At 37.1% G+C, this 15,076-nt stretch overlaps 1 protein-coding gene across 2 annotated transcripts in view; it reads left to right on the top strand.

The window, feature by feature from the left end:
• VPS13B (vacuolar protein sorting 13 homolog B) overlaps positions 1-15,076 on the top strand; it is a 425,569-nt gene that overhangs the window by 218,010 nt on the left and 192,483 nt on the right. For both annotated transcript variants that reach the window (XM_064647722.1, XM_064647715.1), the window contains exons 24-25: positions 2,936-3,156; positions 6,806-7,012. In XM_064647722.1, coding sequence (XP_064503792.1) covers positions 2,936-3,156; positions 6,806-7,012 — 428 coding nt within the window. The remainder of the gene's footprint in view (positions 1-2,935; positions 3,157-6,805; positions 7,013-15,076) is intronic.

The raw sequence follows: 15,076 nt of genomic DNA, 5'->3' as shown, positions 1-15,076 counted from the left end.
AGATAAATGTTTTCTGTACAAAGAAGAAGACTGTTTCAGGCAAGGCTGAGGCTTGTGGATGCTCACTGGTCTGCTGTGTTTGGATCTAAGACTGCCTCCAGCTGCTTTTATGGTACTTTATATTGGGACAGGCAGTTTCTCTTGCTGAATTGAAAATTGAGTCTGCTGGGCACAGACTCTCTGTTGTTTAAGTTGCAACAAAAAGGCCCAACTTCCTCAGCAGAAAATCCGATAAATGGAATGAAGACTTTCTTTAAAGAAAAGAAAAGAAAACAACAGCAACAGCAAAATAACAAAGCCCCCCTGAAATACTATGTTCTTACCCTTTTGAAGAGCAAAAACCCATGTCTGTTTCAGATAAAGTGAGGATAACCCACATACCTTTCATTGACTTATTTTCCTCACTTCTTTTGAGCATTCGTTGGGTTTTGACTTAGTGTTTCTCCAAAAGCCTAACTTTTTTCACTGGGACCTGGTTATCATATGTGAAAATGTATCAGGTTTCCATGGCAAGGTTTTGGTAGCAAGATAGACTTCTGTGAGAACGTGCCAGAAGCTTTCCTGATGTCCAACAGAGCCAATTTGAACCGGCTCCAGATGGACCCACTGCTGATCAAGGCTGAGCCCATCAGACATGGTGGTAGCACCTCTGGATAATATATGTAAGAGTGAAAAAAAATGACTGTGCCATAATAACTAGGAGAGGGGAGTGAGAACATGTGAGAGAAACAAATCTGTGGACACCAAGGTCAAAGAAGAAGGGAGGGGAGAAGGTGCTTCAGTAAAGGGTTGCCTGTGGTGAAGACCATGATGACAACACAGGTTGTCCCCCTGTAGTCCATGAAGGTCTGTAGTGGAGAAGATATCCATCCTGGAGCTTATGGAGGACCCCACCACACCAGAGCAGGTAGATGAGTACTGAAGGAGGCTGTAACCACTTGGAGTGCCCTTGCTGGAGCAGGCTTGTGGCAGGACCTGTGAACCTATGGAGAGAGGAGCTGTAATAATTTTGAGTTTAGGACTTCCTTCCTGGTTGCCAGGAAGGAAGGAAGGAAGTAGTCCATCCTATTCTTTTACATAATCCAACATATAAATAGACAGAGAGAGAAGCCTCTTCCTCTCTTCCCTTCCGGTGGCTCTGGAGGCACGAGTTCCCTGCTGTCGGTTCTGCTGTGTGGGAGAGTAGGGCCTGGGGAGGCCTCTTGGACCTTGGGAGGTGGAGGGTGCTGACAGTCATTCAGTGCGATTTCTGTTGTCCCAAGAAAAGTAGTAAGATATTCTCTTGCTAATTTTTTAGTTTGCTAGATTCTGAGTTTTTGATTGTGCATTATTTGTTTTGTTTTTGTTCCTTTTTTTTTTTTGTCCTTTTTTCCCCCTTCCCTTTCCCTTTTAGGATTGTATATAGTATTTCAACTGTATGTAACTGTACTATACGTAAATACATATATATTTTAATATAGTCTGGCTAGCCTGGATTTTTTCATAGCTTTTTTTCTCTTTTGGTCTTTGCTGGAGGTTTTTGTGCTGGGTCTTGGGGACTTGGTGGGGAGCCAAATCAAAACTTAGACAGAAGCCTATGCTAGAGCAGGTTTTGCTGGCAGGGCTGTACCCCTTGGAAAGAATCCATGCTGGAGCAGTTCATGAAGTCTGTGTGAAGAGCCCACACTGGAGAAGTTTGTGGAAGACTGTCACCTGTGGGAGGCAGTCCATGCTGGAGCAAGGGAAGAGTGTGAAGAGGAAGAAGCAGCAAAACCAACATGTGATGAACTCACCACAACCCTCCATTCCCTGTCCCTGTGTGCCACTCAAGAGGGAGAAAGTAGAGAATTTGGGAATGAAGTTGAGCTCAGGAAGAGGGGAGGGGTGCAAGGAAGATGATTTTTGATTTGTTCTTATTTCCCTTCTCTGGTGTTAACTGGCAATAAATTAACTTTCCCAAGTCGATTCTGTTCTGCCTGTGACAGTAACAGGTGAGCAATCTCTTCCTGTCCATACTCAACCTGCAAGCCTTTGGTTATATTTTCTTTCCCTACTCCAGCTGAGTAAGGGAAGTGATAACAGTGGCTTCCTGGTAACAGTGGATTCCTGACATCCAGCCAGGGTCAACCCACCATAGGGATTCTGTTTCAGGTTGTGTGATCTGTGTAATCTATTGACAATCTAAAGAAAACTGATTGTATGGAAGCTGCTGGCATTTTGTTGTTCATCTGTACACTGTTCCCTCGCTGATTATTCTTGATAATGATTCATGACAGTGTGCCAGGCATTTCTCTGTGTAGGCTTCCTCCTAAATGTAAGAAATGAAGTGCTAAGTGTATGAATATAGCAATCTGTTTTTAGAAAATCCATCACCATTCTGTTCCTAGGAAGTTAAGTGGAGGCAGTGGAAAAAGCTGTGCTGTGATCAGTCTCGTCTGAGCAGTGCCTTGGGACAGGCTTCACTCTGTGGCACCACTGTGTTGAGATGCAAGCTGTAGATTTTTGGAGGAAAGAATTCACTTTTTAGTGTTAAAAACTGTAAATATATATAAGTATATAAGAGAAGGCACTGCCTCTGGACTGCATCCATATGCTGAAATAAGTGGGGAGTGGTTTCTAGATATTCGTCAGTTTGGGGAAAATTGCATGAAGCAAAAGGACTTCTTTAAGTACAATATTGTACATTTGTTCACAGTTTGGGTTAAAATTCCCAATGGATTTTAATTTTTTAAAAGTTGTAAAAAAATTATTGCTATTTTTTAGATTTTGAAATAGGATGGAATTGATGGTTGAATTATATTTGTGAGAGTTTGGGATCAATTTAATGGTTGTTGATTGCATTTGCTGTGACTTCTAAGGTGGTTTAGAATAGGGCCTTTCCTGAGTTGTGTGGAATTAATAGCCTAGTTTTTATCAAGCAACTGTTTAACTGTTTTCCCTTCTTTTTACTGACTAGGTGATGCTTTTCCGTGGACAATTAGTCTGCATCATTTCAGTATATATACTCTTCTTGGACAACAGATGACACTTAATTTAGTGGAACCAATGGGCTGTACTTCTACTTTAGCTGTGACTTCACAGAAACTACTTCCTTCGGGGCCAGAATCCAGACACTCATTTGTTGTCTGCCTCCATGTCGACCTTGAGTCCCTTGAAATAAAATGCTCCAACCCCCAGGTTGGTACATTTAATTGATTTATGAAAGGAAATTAAAAATAACTTGATTTAAGTACAATTGTTCTGCATTTTCATGAAGAGGGTCTCTATCTTAATTTTTTTTTTTAACTGGGCCATCAAGATCAAGGTGCTTAGATTAAGATTTGCTTTGAAGGTCTCTCAAGTTTTGTAATTTAAACTCTTCTCCACATGTAATAGCTGTAATATAAATGCATCTTTTGGCTGATGGAGTGAAATGAATTGCAGATGTACCACTAAATGCTTTGGTACTGATCTGCTGTCACTGTGGATTCATATATTGAAGTGGTTGAATGTAATTTTTTTAATACATTTACATAGAAGTAACATTTCTTCCAACATGAAGTGGTTTTTAGGCAAACAAAGATGTCCAATAATAAAGGGGAAAAAGCCTGAGATGAATGTGTGTAAACAGAAGTTACCACCTCATTTATGTTTATTAAGAGGCAAAGGTGTTCTTAGATTTTTCAGAAAGTGCACCCTGTATTTTACTTACCTGGACCAAGTTTGCTGTAGATCCAAATAGAGTAGGTTTTTAATTAATAATATTAAAAGCAGAGCATTGTTACAAGTGCAAGCCTTATCTAAATTTGAGTTGTGCATTAAAAAGAAAATTGAAGTAAACAGCATTTTTCAAGCATTCCTATTAAAGTGTAATCAAGTAATTTGTTTTGCAAACTGTAAGAAAATAGTTGCACTAAAATTTTAAACTGTAAGCTGCATATAAATCATATCATGAGCATAGTGAAATGTTAAAATGAAGTTGTACAGTGGAATATCAGACCAAATGTTGTTGTCTTAAAGGATGTCCTTGTACACTGATGTTATTAATTTACTGATGTGTTCTAATGACTGAAAGGATGCAGACAAATTATTTGAGTTTACTGAAGGTTCTTGAACTGGTTTTTCTCCTTTACATGTGCCTCACATGTCCTTTCTGCTTTACTTATGGAAAAACGAGGGGAAAAAAAGCAATCAGTCTTCTTTACCAGATGTTGCAGAACAGAAGATGAAAAATACAGTTACATAAACAACATTTGATAGTTATTTTAAATACAGAGTAACTATGAAATTTGATTCCTTAAATGACGAGCTGTATTTTGTCTATAGATGACAGCTTTAAAAGTAGGTGCTATTTGGTGAATTTATTAAAAAGTAGCAAAGGTGAAGTATTTTATTTATACGACTATAATGATTTAATATGAAACCATGTTCTGATAGTCATGAAGTCAATAGATACTTCCAGTGTGCAAAATTGTCTTTGGTTGTAGTTTTCAATTTTGTAGCAATGTGTTATTTTTAAAATATAAAATGCTGTGACATCTTGAGCTTTACAGATTTTGCCAAATAGTCAGTGGGGTCTTATTGAGTTCTGTGTGGTTTTGCTGGGGAGGAATTGGAAGCAGTGAGAGGGGGAAGCCTTTTTAAAAAACTACTGGCAGAGTTATTCTTATTTTTGTCCTACCATTTCTGTTCTCATCAATAGAGTGTTCTAAATATAATAATTATATATTAACTGTTATGCTCAAAAACACAAGGGAGAGAGGCCTTACATTATATATAATCAGAAATGGATTTTCATACTACTAAGACTACTCATTTGAAAAAGTGCAACCAACATGAGGTAGAAATCCTTCCATTTTAATGAGTAATGACCAGTGGAATAAAATAGTGTGTTAAAAATAATCAAGGATGTAACTTTAACTCTTTATCTGAAGTTTTGAAATTTTATTTACATGTAGACATGTGCTGTCTTTTTTGTTTTAAAAAGCTTTTGGTTGTGAGGCCTTTTTGTATCTTCTACTTTTATACATACCTTCTTGAAAATCAGGTCCTTTAATAAAAGTGTACCTGTTCGTTTGGTGAACTTATTTGGACTCTAGTTTCAGAGCAGGATAGAGTACTTTGGTCATACTACTTCACTGTCATGTTGCTGGTGAAGTTCAGAGATGCAGCTACTGCTGTCTGAAATAGCCACTGTTTCAGAGTGGCTACAAGGATTGTAGCCTGAGCAATTTTAAAAAATCTCCCTGAAAATGTAAGTAATTATTAACTTTAATGATTATGAGTACTCCAACCCCAATAAGATTTAAACCCTTCAGTGTTGGATTAAGTAATAACAAACCTTTTCAACTTGTTATGTGAGTATAGATGTAAACACAAATTCCTTGTTTTTTGCATTACATTGTGCCTTTATGAACAGTAGCATAAATAATTTTCTGAAGGTCCTGCTTCATTGGGACAAGTATAACTTAAATTATCCTTTGGTTTCTTGAAAAAAAAAAAGGGACAGGGGAAGTTGCAAGCATGTATGATTTGGATGTCTGCCTGTATAGTATTAAATTTCTAGAGACATTTTTCCAGCAAAGCGTCAACACCAGTTAATGTTATACTAGTCAATCAATCGTGGGGATGTTATTAGATGATCTTTCTGCATCACATGGAAAAGACTTGGGAAAACTTAGACATTTGAATTTGGTAATTTAAAGGTTGCCAGTGCATATCGGAGTGCTACAGACACAAAATATTTTTAAGCATAACTGAAAGAGCTTTTTGTCACAGCCAGAGTTGTCTGTCTGTAGATTGCTTTGTATAAGAAGACAAAAAAATGTACTGGGAAGTTTACCTCCTTTAAAGAAAAATTCTGTCACAAGATTATATGACCTGCTCTGTGTAAGCCTTGAAACTTCAAAAGAAAATCCAAGATGAATTAAGAAGGTTTTTATAAAATTCCAGCACTTCACCTTCTGAGAAAGGACTGCAGCATGTACTTTGAGACATCACACATTCTCACGCACAAAATCGAGTACTGTTTTATATCAAATGTAGATTGACAACAGTGTTTTTCTGCATCTGTTCTGCCCACATAAGAAGCCAGCTTCATGGAGTATAAGTGTCCTGAGGCTTAAGGTTCTTATAAATATGAGAATTTCAATTTTTTATAATGGCAAGTTGGGTATGGTATCCAGCTGTGAATACGCTTATATATTGTTTGCAGTTTTCTCTGAGCTTGTTTTATACAGTATATTGCAGTATGTTGTCATACAAATTCCATGATTTATGCCTATTTACAAAAACTTGTGTAAATATCTTAGAACTGAGTCAAACAGTGTGCAAGTTAAACAGTGTGTTTCTGAATATTGGAATGACATATGCCAGGAGACTATTGAGTTGATAATGGATATTCTTCCAAAACCAGAGCACTTTCACATGCTGCATTATTTTAAAACAATTTAAATGAATAATTTTTGCATTGTTGATGTTTCATAAAGTTTATATGTTTGCCTTCTCCTACAGGCAGCATCTATACATATGAACTATACAATAAATTACCTTTGTTCAATTGTTAAAATATATACTAGTAGAATTTTTATAAGACCATGTTCTTGTTTATGTTTTTGATCTACGTACCATATGTTTACACACAGCACAGATTATTTTTACCAAAATAACTGTATTGTAACTGATGCTAATTATTTTATTTGCAGTGTAATTGCTTATCAGAGTGTTATAAATAGTGAGAAGTTCAGTTTTGCTATATTCTAAGTCACAGTGGAGAACTTGGATGATTTTTCCTTCCACACATTAAGAAAAGCTTCATGTTAAAATTAAATTTTATTTTTTCCTTTAGGTGCAGCTTCTGTATGAACTGGCTGAGATCACAAGTAAAGTTTTGAATAAAATTCAGAGGAAAGGAGTTCTATATCAATCTTCTGTCTATACTGAAACAATGACAGGGCCTGCTCCTCCTAGTTCTCCAGTTAAAAGTAGTGTTGGTACTGCTCCACCAGATACCAGTACATACAGCCCATCTGCTGACATTGGGACCACTACAGAGGTATTTTATTTCTTTGAAAAATGTGTAATGTGAGTTCTGATCATGTGGTGGTATGCAGTCAAGTAGGAATCAGAAAGAGCAGTAGAGTCCGGATGGAAAGTAACTTTGCCTCAATAAAATAATGAAGAATACTTTATTATGCATTTTGGTGGAACAAGAGGGGGGAGAGAAAAGAAGAAAAAAAAGAATTTGCTGTATTGCTCCTATTTTTATTATTTGTCTGTATTGTTTCTCTTTGCAGTGAGTGCATATTAGCTTGTGTCAAAAAGTTATGGTTAGTGTGTGCAGGTCAAGAAGCAAAAGGTGTTTTTCAAGTCCAGAATTATTGGAATAGTAATGTTGTTTTGAGAGGGATATGTAAGTGTACAGCATACTGAGGCAGGTGTCATTTGTTTAGTGGAGACAGGAAGGTGGAATAAAGTAAATGTGGACAGATACTTGAGATGGTAAGAAGTTTTGTCAGAAATTGAAAATAAGAATTAGAAGGCTAATTTTCAAATTGTCAGGAAAAGATTCATAGAATTGTTCAAGTAGGAGGGTAATATTTTTGGCCCAGTAACTGAGGAAAATTTTGTTCCATTTCTGATTTCGATGGGAATATTAGGTCTATTGAGGTGATTAAAATCAAAACAGTATGTAGGGTGTACAAGGGATTTAATTAACAGTAAAAAAAAGAGAAGGGTGAACATTTTGAATTGCTGTCATTGAAAAACTTGGAGAGACTTGGAGAAAACCTTTGCCATGGTGATTCAAGCCAGAGTTTATATCCTTATAAGACTAGTAGCTGTATTTGACTTTTCAGGTACTATCATTTCTATGAATTTGTGAGTCAATATTTATTTTTCAAGACCACCTTTGATACCAGTTTTGTGATTTTTTTTTTTTAAAAAGTTAATGGTACTGTAAGGTAAAAAAGAATGGGTGGCCAGTGGAGGATTCATTTAAATGATTTGAGTGTTTGGGAAAGAACATCAAAGCTTGTCTTGACCTACTGCTTTCCTGTATTTAAAGCCTGAGATTTAAAACAAAACAAACCTCAAAAAGCCAATTATCCCTTCACTCTTAGGACTAATTTTGTCAAGCTACCAGTTGGAATGAGTTGAATCACCGAGTAGGGTGACCAAGTTAACACATTCTAGATGATGTAACCAAAGTAACATTTTCCAAACGGATTTTTATTAAGCCATAGGGAAAATTACCCTGAGCACTCTACCAGCATTTTAAGTGAATATAGTCATTGCTTTACCTGAGTTTTTGTTTCTTTTTAATCCTTTAGTGGCCATCAGTAAAAATAAATTTCAAAGTGTTTTGAAGCTATACAATGAAGTTTTGCAGATCATCTTGTGTAAGGTAGCCAGGAACATTGTTCTGGCACAGTCCTGATGTCTATGAGTTCTATAGTACTGTTGAGGTGGGAAGGGGAAAGAAGTAAGAGAATCACACTTTGCCAACCAGAAAGAAATAGTAAAAGGAACAGTATTTTCTTCTCACATTTCTAATAAAATATTTTAGCCAATATAAATTAAATCATTTATAACATAATGATTGGCAGTATCTCCATCACACATTCTCTTTTGTGGTTGGTGTCTGTCTCTGAACTTATTCAATGTATTTCTTATCAAAGCACCAGCTAGGTTTTCATTATAGTGACATGGTTCCTGTCCTGTTCCTTGAGGTAAGGATTGTTGAGAATTTAAAAATATATGTACTGAAAAATTAGCTAAGAAGTGTTCCCCCTCATTCTTTTTCATCAATGAAAGCTGTTGAGAGAAGTTAATCGCTTAGTTTCCCCGTTCCTTTTGCTAAGTTAATTACTATCACCATACCTAGCAGTAGATGAGAGAATCAGGTTACTTCTGCTGTCTACAGGTACTACTTTGGACTACTTCAGTCTGCTGAGTGCCTCAGTTATAGTCCATATAGTATAATTTTAGACATTATGGACATTCTATGAAGAAAACTAACTTCCTTAGTATGTTCAAATATGCACAGAACCCTGTTACAGATGATTTGTACATAGAGCTATAGAGCTCTGCCCCAAGAGTAGGCAAAATAAGTCAACAGGCCTTGTAGGCAAGAAATGTAGACAGATTTTTTAAATTGTTTTGTCTCCTGTGAAGTACAGCAGCTAGTTATACCTGTCAAGTTGCCTAATGGGCTGCAGATGTAAGTCTGTTACATCATGCAATTTTCATTGAGGCCAAGTTTTTCTTCTGGGTGAAGATGAAGTCCTCCGCAGTCTATCCAAGTACAGATTGTTGTATATAATCTATCTTAGACATATGACTTGTTATCTGCAGAACCTGTTTGTTCACAAGAGCCTAACTGGTGAAATCCAAACAAGTATTTTAAAACCCAAATTGAATTATCTTACACCAAAGTATAATTGAGGGCTGAGTATTTTCCGAGGTACCATCTGAAGAAGTAATTTTAATTTCAAAAATGTAGAAGTGGAGTAGGGGATGTCAGAGTAACCTAAATGCTTGTCAGCTTCATGTGTCATGGTAGTCTTCAAGTAGTCGTAAGAGACTGGTGTAGAAAAGGTGAGCCATGAGAAGGGATTGGTAGTGTTTGGAGACAGGAAGGCAGAAGTTACCTTTAAGACCTCACATGGTGATTATAGGAACTGGGATGTCAGGAAAGTTAACCAACTGAGAAGTGATACTGCATGGAAGTTGAGTATGACTGAAAGAGGCATGCTTTCAGTGAACAGGTGGAGGCAGCTTTGGAGAGGCAGCTGAGAACTCTGGAGCAGCATTCCATCATTTTCCTGGGTCTGATATATGCCTGTCTTGGTTTTGCTGCTGGCTGAAACAGGACCACACCTTTCCTTTTCCATAGACTCTGAATTCAATTAAGAGAGCAATAAAAGCAGATTAAGCAGTTAGAGCGTAGGGTCTCACTATCCAGGAGACCTAAAACCACCAAACAAACAACGTTGCTCGATTGGAAAAATACTTTACTTTTAATCTCTTTAGATACTGTCTACTTAACATATTTCATTTTCTAAAATGCTAGTATTGATTACTTATTGATGCCTATTTTGGTCTTTAGAAATTTAGAAGTACTTAATATTGGCCTAATATTAATCACAAAGAAATCAGTGGTAGCAAATCTAGATCCATGTGGTTTGATACCATCCTGGATTTGTAAATTCTAACTTGATTTCAGATTACTGTAACAGTAATGTTTTAAATGTTTTACCTTGTAGCTATATATTTTATAGTCATTATTGCTGAAAAGCAGCAAAGTAGTACGTAGAGTAATTAAATAATAATGTATTTTTCATAGGGAAATTTTCCAGAAGTTTGGGTTTTTTATCAGAGTCTGTATTTTGTTTATAAATTTCTACATTTTTGAGCCTTAAAATCCTGAAGTCTGTCAAACAAAAATACTTTGCTGCAGTAGGTATTGGGGTTTTTTTAAGTTTAGAGATTTTTAACGTGTTTTGTTCTGTAGGAGACACATGATTATTTTTAGAGCTTCTTTCAACTGCAATGGACTTGCTATAAATGAATCGGAAGAAAGCAAACTTGCACAACTGTTTATATTAAATAGCAAGAAAAAAGTAATTTGTTTATATGATCTGTGAATGATTTATATTTTAAGCTGTGTCTAAGTCTTTTCTTGCTGACAACTCGACGGTGAACTCCACAGTCTGATGTGGATAAAGCTATCTAGCTTACTGACTTAGTCTGGCGTGCTGGTAGAGCAGGGAAACATCAGTGAGCAGCTTAAATACTGGAGGGCTGGAAACAGTTAATCGTTTTTACCATCCCTCCTTTGGAACTGCAAAAGCAAAGGTAGTACAGACTACAACAGGCCACTTGTTACTGTTTACTTAAGTACAAACAGTGGTAGAAGTGTTTAGTCCTTGGGGAAACTCAGTGATTGAGCAAGAACGCAGAAGTTATTTTGATAAGGCATAGCATTAGTGTGGCCAAACTGTGATCATCCCTGAGCTTTAGGCAGGCCAAGGATGAAGGCCTCATATGTTTGGATCTTCCTGATGAACAAAGATAAATTCTGTTAAGAAAATAAACTCAGTATATTGGTCAATTTGCAACAATTGGTAAAAGAATTAAATTGTGTATTTTAGAACTTGGCATGAGAAGTTGTGGGAAAATAGTTCGGGGTTTCTGACTCTGGCTTTATTTTTCAGTAGATCTGGAAACAGAGCAGAAAATTAATGCATAAACATATTTAACAATACCACGCTGGGTGCTGAAAATCCAAACTGAAAATTGAAACTCCGTGAGAAACAAGAGCATAGTCTTCCTTCTCACTTCAATTTCTTAGTTTTTCATGGCAAAAAAAATCTAAGAACTTCAGCTTATTTGGGAAAAAATAGGAAAAGGACGTCAGCTACTGCAGACCATCAGTTTTTCAGGTCCTGTGGCTCTGCCCAATGGTTGTGGTTGTACCATTAACAGAAGGCTAAGAAGAAATCCCATCTTTTTCATTTTTTTGCATCCCAAAGGACAGCCATCTGACATACCTGTCTTCAGAGGAGCATCTGCCTCTGAGAAAGAGAATGGGTCAATTCAACTGTTTATGCATGTTTTAATGTCAGAAAAAAATATAGGTAGTATGTTCACGTTAAACTGTTGAAGTGGGGGATGTGTAGAGGCTGCAACCCCATCACATCTGACAAGAACAAGATGTTGAGCAGCTGGGAGTGTCTCTTGATAAGCTCTGCACCTGCCATGGCTGCAATCAAGAGGTTATTGCTGAAAGCCTCAGCTTACTGCAGTTTCAGCTATACTGACATGCTAGCTAGTCCAAGGGGTAGGACGTGCGAGTGACCTGGAATACTGTGTGGGAACATGCTAGAGTACACAATTGCAGGGCGAGGCTAAGCCCAAATGAGTTGAGGCCCTGGTTAGGACTTGCAGGGTCTGAGGTAGAACAAGTTCTAAACCAGTGGCAGTTGCAGGTCCAGTTTCTAATGATACATCTGGGTCGGTACCTGTAACTCTGATTTTTTGTGAAATCCATAGATACAGTAGCTTGGAAGGTGGTAGAGGCCACACTCCCTAAAATTCAGGATTTGCTGCTTTTAAATTTGGTTGCACCTTCCTGGGTTAATTTGCTTTTAATATATAGCTGGGATTAGGCTGGATAAATGCAGTTCTTCAAGAATCTCACAATACTGTTTTAAGTAACCTTGTGCCAGAATTATCAACTGACTGATTCTCTGAGAGGCATAGTACATAATTTAATATCTTCAGAAAAAAAATCTTAAAGAAGTGTGGGAAAATTATAGCCTCAGTTTTCTACAGAACAAAGTTATCTATATACTCAAACCACTAAATAAAAACAGCTCTCTCTGGAAGAAAAAACCCAAGAAAATGCATGAAACAGCTGAACACATTAAATTATGGAAATAAAAGAACCCAAATATAAAATTCAAAACTTGCCACAGTGGCAGTATATATTTGCTGTTAAGTGTACCGCTTTAAGTTTCATCAACTATTGTTGTCTTCTTTTTTAACTATCAGAAATGTAGAGACCTGCCAAAATTTTAGAACAAAGTTGGTTTTCGTACAAAATCCATTTTGGAACATGTTCAGTGGGTGAGTGAGGGTGTGTGTGGAAGATGAGGAGGAGACCGTCTCTCATTCCCACCCATTCCATCACAGTTTATAAGTTATGGCTTGGCAAAATTAAGTGTGTTTACAGTTCAAAAAAAAAAAAAAAACTTGAAAATTTTTTCAGACTGAAAAAAAAAAGGAAGATAAATGCTTTTTATAGAATGCAAAGACCGGAGAGCCGCAAATGGGTGCACAGAACATCAGCATTGGTTTGAACTTTGTCTTGAACTGTATATAAGCATATTCTCAGGTTTAAATAAGTATTGTTTTTCTCTTTTCTTAACCATTAATTAGCTTTTATTTCTTGATACCTTGTGAAATCCATCTGAAGATCTCAGTGAAGGGAAATTCTCCTTTGCTGGCTCCTTCCTTCAGAGCTGCCCTGCTGAAGGGATCCCCCCATTCCAAAGTACTGTTAACTCCACCATCTCTAGAACATGTGAGGTTTGATGAGAACAGGCATCCCCGACACATCTCCAACACAGAAGCATCATTTCTTAGGGCAGTCATTCAAAGGCAAATTAGGAAGGTGTGGGAAATTATTGAAAGGCATTTTTTACTCCTACATTTTGTAGCTTTACAAGTGGGTAGAGTACATAGTCAGAAGGGAGGCAGGTTAATGTTTGAAGAGGGTTGACAGGGATAGTCAGAGAACAAGCAAAATGGCTGGGTGATTGTCTCCTGGCTTATGTCACTGTCTTATTAATGGAACCTGCCATTTCAGGAGAAGCAATAAGGACTAACATTAGTTAGCCCTGGAGAACCAGCTCTACCTATATCCTTTCAGATGCTGGGGAACTTCCAGGCCTGACACTCTCCAAGGCTGCTTCCCGATATTTTTTTGTTCTAAGGACAGGTGCCAGCATCCTTGAAGAAAGAAAACTGAGTTTTGCTTACAGTGTTGAAAAGATATGTACTACCATGTTTCTGTCAGTGCTGCCTTGTAGGATAATTAAGGGACTCTACAGAGAGTAGAGTTATTTGTGAAGACAGTAGGATATGTCTTGCAAGGACATAGTTAGCAAACAGTATTCAGAGATAGGTGCCTCTGGACCAAAAGATCTGAAAAGAGGCAGGAAGGATTTTGCTGGAGAAGCAAATAGGAAATATGAGTTACAGTTTGGCAGAAAGGAGTTAACCCCTGAATGTGTTATTTAGCAGGTTCTACCACACCTTTATTTTTTCATCTTGTTGCGTGCCCTACGTGTCCAATGTCCAGCTCATACTTTGGAGCTGGATGCATCTTAGTGAAATGAACTATCTGATGTTTCTCCAATTAGATGTCCTGCTGTGGTAGACATTAAATATTATTAGATACAGAGCAGGAGACAGGCCCTACTACATTTAATAAGCTAAATTTGCAGACAGTGTGAGAGTAAAACAGAAGAACGAAGAGTAAACAAAAATAAAAGCAGGAGGGTTATGCTAAGTCCATGACTTGGAGAGGGATCTCAGGTGAGATTGTGTAAGGAAGTTACCTCAATGAGATGGTAGGGAATAAATGCTTTTTGCACCTCTGGAGTCTAATAGTTTTTCAAAAGATGGTCACCTATGGCTCAGCTGGTAATCTGTTCAGAGCTGTAAGCAATAATGCCTTATATAAGAAATATAAAAATAAATAGAAATATACCTGTTTTCTTTCATGCATTTTGAATAATGCAAAGCCACTGTCACCATAGATAATTGAAGGTGAACTGGGTCTTAATTTTCATTTCAGCACTTCATATTACATGTGTCGAACTGGTCCAGGTATTATAGTCTTGTGTTTAGGTATTTTTTCCCAAGAACATATGTTAGTTGTGTGAGCTCTCCTTTCCTCATATGAATGAATACCTGGAATGGTAAGTTCTCTGTGTCAGCTGTTGACAACATAGATGGTTTCTTACCAATTGTGGTAAGTATCACTGAGTTTTTCAAGAGTAAAGATTGCTACACACAGATAAAGTACCTTTGCTGTTTCTCTGTGTCCTCTTAAGAGCTTAGAAAACCTACAATTAAATTGTAGGCCTGAGTTGATTGAAAATGTGATTTGTCAACATAAATGCTTCCATATGAGTTATGTCATTTGGTTTGAGATAAATTCTACCCATCCAGAAAATAGATTGCTAACAGAATTTCCATGCTCACATTCTCTAGTCTTGGACTGCAGAATGAGGCAAGTATTGTCACATTTTTAATTTTGCTGCTGGAAGTAAGTTTTCCTGGAACATCTGAAGCTAAAGTGAGTGCATTCTTGCTTCTTGCCTGACAGGTTAAAATTTTTTCAGTCCAATTGCAATGCTTGCTGTGTTGATCTGATTTCCAGTGTCTGCCATAGAAATAATCTTTGCTAGTAATTAGATAAATCTCAAACATGTTGTTCATCATAATTTATGTTGTCTAATCCCCCAAACCTTCAATGAAAATTAAGACTTTGAGTGTTTATTGGTCTGTAAATCTTAGAGACAACTTGATCTTAGTGGATCAAAGT

The sequence above is a fragment of the Pseudopipra pipra genome, chromosome 1, assembly GCF_036250125.1.
Source record: "Pseudopipra pipra isolate bDixPip1 chromosome 1, bDixPip1.hap1, whole genome shotgun sequence".
Classification (NCBI taxonomy): Eukaryota; Metazoa; Chordata; class Aves; order Passeriformes; family Pipridae; genus Pseudopipra; species Pseudopipra pipra.
The sequence above is the reverse complement of the archived record's forward strand: the minus strand, read 5'-3'. Positions and strand labels throughout refer to the sequence as shown.